This window comes from Abrus precatorius, unplaced genomic scaffold (assembly GCF_003935025.1).
Source record: "Abrus precatorius isolate BTA unplaced genomic scaffold, Abrus_2018 Scaffold11, whole genome shotgun sequence".
NCBI classification, from domain to species: Eukaryota; Viridiplantae; Streptophyta; class Magnoliopsida; order Fabales; family Fabaceae; genus Abrus; species Abrus precatorius.
This window is the reverse complement of record NW_020874303.1, coordinates 3,916,306-3,920,601: the sequence shown is the minus strand read 5'-3', so window position 1 is coordinate 3,920,601 and position 4,296 is coordinate 3,916,306. Positions and strand designations below refer to the sequence as shown.

Genomic DNA, 4,296 nt, shown 5'->3' with positions numbered 1-4,296 from the left:
TAGTGCGTACACAATGAGGACCATATGTGTCCCGATCCAGAAGTCCACAGAGATGATATAAATATTTATGAATTTCCTCTTCTTTCTACACATACTTCCAATGGAAGGCCATCTATGTGGCCATTCGGTATAAAGCACAAAAGCATGTGAAAAAGCATCTGCAAAATAAATATCTTTGTAATTAATCTTTGCTGAAAAATAAACATTTGATTTGAAAAATATTTGAAAAATCTAAAAGGGGGAGTGCGGGCCACCCTCTGACTTCCACTTACTTATTCCAAAGACATAAACAAATCAAAAGTGAGATTTCCAATCAAATGACGCATCCCTTCACTCACTCTTCTATTCTATATTTCAATGATTCTATCAAATTAAAAATATCTTTTCTCTTGATCCAAAAGTAGTGCCAGCTCTATTCACAATATAACAAAGAAGAAATTAATAAAGCTCCTTTATCTTCTTCTACTAACAACAATTTCTCCCTCTTGTTTAGTCTAAGAAGTAAGAGCTTTCCCTATATTCAGCAATTTTGTCATTCCTAATTAATCCCACTATTCTAAGCATAATTCTTCAATTATTACAAAAACTTATTGTGCTGCCAATGGTCCCAATAATGCCAAACCTTGCATAATTCTGAATGTAGTTGGCCCAACAATGCCTATCTTTTGAAGGGTCATTTCCCTTTCTTTCTCTTTCAACATATTTTTCCCCCATCACTCTTTTTATTATCTTTTTTCCACACACCCCTCTGAACTAACTAACTTTACATATTTATGTGGGCTTCCGTGTCCTCTTTCATGTTTCTCTTTTCTTTCATCATATGATTCCCAACTTGGCCAGGTGTGATAAGGTACATGCATGTCCTAGCTCTAGCTACTTGCAAAGTTTTGGTTCCGTGCCACAATTCTCCATCCATTATTATTTATTATTATTATCTTGAAGTTCCTCCGAATGTTGGTGTCCAAAAATCAACTGTGGTTTCATGAGTCACTGGAAATGTACTAGAAACCGGCACCAAGCAAAGCCCTCGGCTTCTAAGATCTTGCTTTGGACCTTCAGCTTCCTTAGATTTGCCTGAATTCTGCAACCAAAGGCAAAATAAACACTATAACTCACTAAATTTGGAAAGATGTTATCAGCATCAATGCATGAGAATCGAATCTGCTCACTCCCCTTTCCTATCTCTTTCCTTCTCCTTCCCATATGAGTAATATTTAGTTTACATTATTTTTTTTCCCACTCCTTCTAACATATCAAATCATTTTAAGATCCACAAATAAGAGGAAGAGATCGATGAAAAACAATTGCATTGCCAAAAATAAAATCATATACTAATGAGTTGTCATTAATTAGATCAGCTTTCATAATAAAATAATTTAATATGTATTATTTGTAAATAAAGTGTTAGTATTAGTATAATATACTATTAATATATACAAATCAAAATATTTACTTAATAATTCACTTTTTATTGAATAAAAATCATACAAATTGAAATAACCTTAACGCTTAACACTTATTATCCACTAGAATAAATTGCATTTTTTTCGGTGGTGTAAAACAAATATGACAAACACTAATGTGAAAAGAAAAAGGGATTCTAAGTAAAACGTAGTAAAAAGGAAAACGGACAACCATGAGAGAAAATATTGCTAAGAAAGAAGAGGGAACTTCCTTTTACTTAATGATCATTATTTAATCATAGAAACAAAGAAAGGAGTAGCATGTTTATCTCATAATGCATGACTGTTGTTATTATTATTATTATTACTACTTTTTGTTAATTTTAATCTTTAGAACTTAATTTAATATTTAAAAACAATTTTTATTAAAAATATTAATCTTATTTTTAATATAATAAATTTTTAAACACAACTCAAAGAGTTAAGAGATTAAGGTTAATAAAATTATTTTTATTATTGTTGACAGTGTATTTTAATGTAGAATATATATACACACACACTTGCGGTACCTGTTGAATCTGTACTTGAGCTCCAGTTTTCATGTACGGGGTGCTTAAAGCCTGAAGAGAAAGAACGAAAAACATATTCATAAGATGAAAGTTTTGGTATTATTTTTAGTTTTCTTATAGAGAATATATTAATGGATAATGGGACTTACAGTAACCTGTTCGTGAAGGAATTTGATGTATTCAATCGCTTCAGAGAGCACTGAGGCTGTATCAGTCTGACACAATACACAACACATTTTAAAACTTTTATCATCAATAGCCAACACCAGAATGAAAACTGCTATAATATATCCATTTTTTCTTATCACCACTTATTATATGACATAAATTCACAAATGAAATGATCATTCACTTAGTAGGGTGTAGATGATTTTATTGGAAGCCCACCTTTCCGAAAGGCGACACTAATTGTTGGAGTGCAGTGATTCTGTCCCCCATCTTCTCTTTTCTCACCTAAGAGGCAAGAAAGTAGAATAACAGGTTCATATCTATGTTTATGGATTCAATGGAAAGAAATAAAGATAAAAGATAAAAAGTTTAAAGTTTTCCCTTCTTGTTAAAAGGTTAGTTGCACTTATTGTACCTTAAAAGCTGGCAAAGGAGATGGGGTTTCGTTACGGGTCCTTTTGGGTGCTGGCTCATTCCCACTTTTCTTTACCACTGTACCCGAGTCTCTGACTTCAGATATATTCTGAAAAACCATAGCTATATCAATTAATAACTTTATACCACATCAAATGCATTGTTTCAATTCAACCCTAACATAATATTATATCATTAATATAAGGTGCTATATACATGTATCAACTCATTTCACAATTTCATATACGTATGCTAAGCTAAACTATCTTGTGTAGGATAATAATAATAATAATAATAATAATAATAATACCTTTGATTGTGCATCAAAATTTGGTGTCGAGAAGGCGGGTTGCAATGAGGGGAAAAAGCTGGAGCGAACATCTTTGATGTTTGCAGCCTCAGAAGCGTTCCAAAAGGGTGCGTTGTTAGTGAAATGCAACTGGTTATTGGGTGGTTGTTGTTTTGGAGGTGAAGTTCTCAAGAACTGAGGAACTTTAGACCAAGAAGGTATCAACTCATTAGTGTTCAATCCATAGCTTGTTGGATAAGGAAAACTCATGGTGCGATTCTCAAAGGAAGAAGCTTGTTGTTGTTGTTGTTGATTATTATTGTTGTCAGGTCCCAATAGTACTCCTTGTAATATTGAAGGGGTTCCATATAAGGCTGAAGAATCCATCTGAAAATTAGTAGTAGAGGGTAACCCTTGGCTTGTGCCAGTGCTATTCCCAGAGCTATATTGAGGACTAAACTGGTTTTGATCCAAAGAGAAACCCCTATTCACTTGCTTGAACTCATTAGTTGAAGACTCTGCAGTGAACAACTTCTCTGGCCTCCATTGAACTTGTTGAGACAACCCCATCCCAGTTTCTTGCTGAAAATTGGTTCTTGAGGACCCCAAATTATCTTGCAACATAGACCTGAAACTGTTCTCAGTACCCTTCTCTCCTCGCCTATCACCATCAAACAAACACAACAAAAAGTAAAAAAATTTAGCCCATGATTACTAATCACTCTATTCTGTTATCCTAATTTGCCATGTTATCAAGGAATAATTAACAAAGAGATATAAAAATTAAAAATGTCATTTTTTTCTTTTATTTTGGGTAGTTTTTTTCTATGCCAAAAAATTGCATGCACTTACAACAAGGATGCTTGATTCCATTCCATGGCTTGGGATGAAAGGCCCAAACCCATCATATGCAAGTTGGGGTCAGTGGAAGTGGAAGAATCTGGTGGTTGAAGCTTATTCTGTGTGTCATGGAAAACCACCGAAGAGGAATCCAAAGAAGACCTTGGTTTCATGTCTGCCATATCTGAAGCTTGTTGCCAAGCAAAAGTGCCTATGTTGGTGATGGCAGAGGAAGATGATTGTGATGCCCCACTTTCATACCTCACGTTTCTTGCTGTGTCCCACCAATTTCCACTTGCTTGAAATTGTTCATCTGCCATGGTTGACGAATCTAACAAATGTTGCGTGCTTCAGCTAGGCTTCAGTATATATCTATATAAATTATGAAAACATGTATGTTATAAATAAAAAGAAAAATTACAGTTTGATGCTATTTGTTCTATGTGTGTTATGTGAGTATGAGTTTGATAAAAATGAATGGGAAACGATTCGCTGCTTCTCATTATTTATATTAGCAGCTGAAGAGAGAAAGTGAGAAAGAGTATGAATGAATGAATGAGAAGAGTAACCGACTAACCGGATTATGGTTGACACTTTGATAATTCAAGGGGGT

The 4,296-nt window shown here is 33.9% G+C and overlaps 1 protein-coding gene across 1 annotated transcript; it reads right to left on the bottom strand.

Annotated features, from left to right (window-relative positions):
• Positions 1-409: 409 nt before the first annotated feature.
• On the bottom strand, positions 410-4,041 carry LOC113855366 (transcription factor bHLH123-like). Its single transcript, XM_027486987.1, has 7 exons — positions 3,696-4,041; positions 2,865-3,504; positions 2,556-2,663; positions 2,360-2,425; positions 2,122-2,187; positions 1,973-2,023; positions 410-1,081 (listed from the first exon to the last, which is right to left on the bottom strand). Exons 1-7 carry the CDS (start codon positions 4,001-4,003, stop codon positions 932-934), a joined length of 1,389 nt encoding a protein of 462 aa, XP_027342788.1. The 5' UTR covers positions 4,004-4,041; the 3' UTR covers positions 410-931.
• Between the last annotated feature and the right edge of the window lie 255 nt (positions 4,042-4,296).

Excerpts from the sequence above, each read along its gene's own strand:
- LOC113855366 (XM_027486987.1), bottom strand. The coding sequence starts at position 4,003 with ATGGCAGATGAACAATTTCAAGCAAGTGGAAATTGGTGGGACACAGCA. Across the intron at positions 2,664-2,864 it reads ATTTTGATGCACAATCAAAG|AATATATCTGAAGTCAGAGA; the intron begins GTATTATTATTA and ends ATGGTTTTTCAG. Across the intron at positions 2,024-2,121 it reads TCCTTCACGAACAGGTTACT|GCTTTAAGCACCCCGTACAT; the intron begins GTAAGTCCCATT and ends CTTTCTCTTCAG.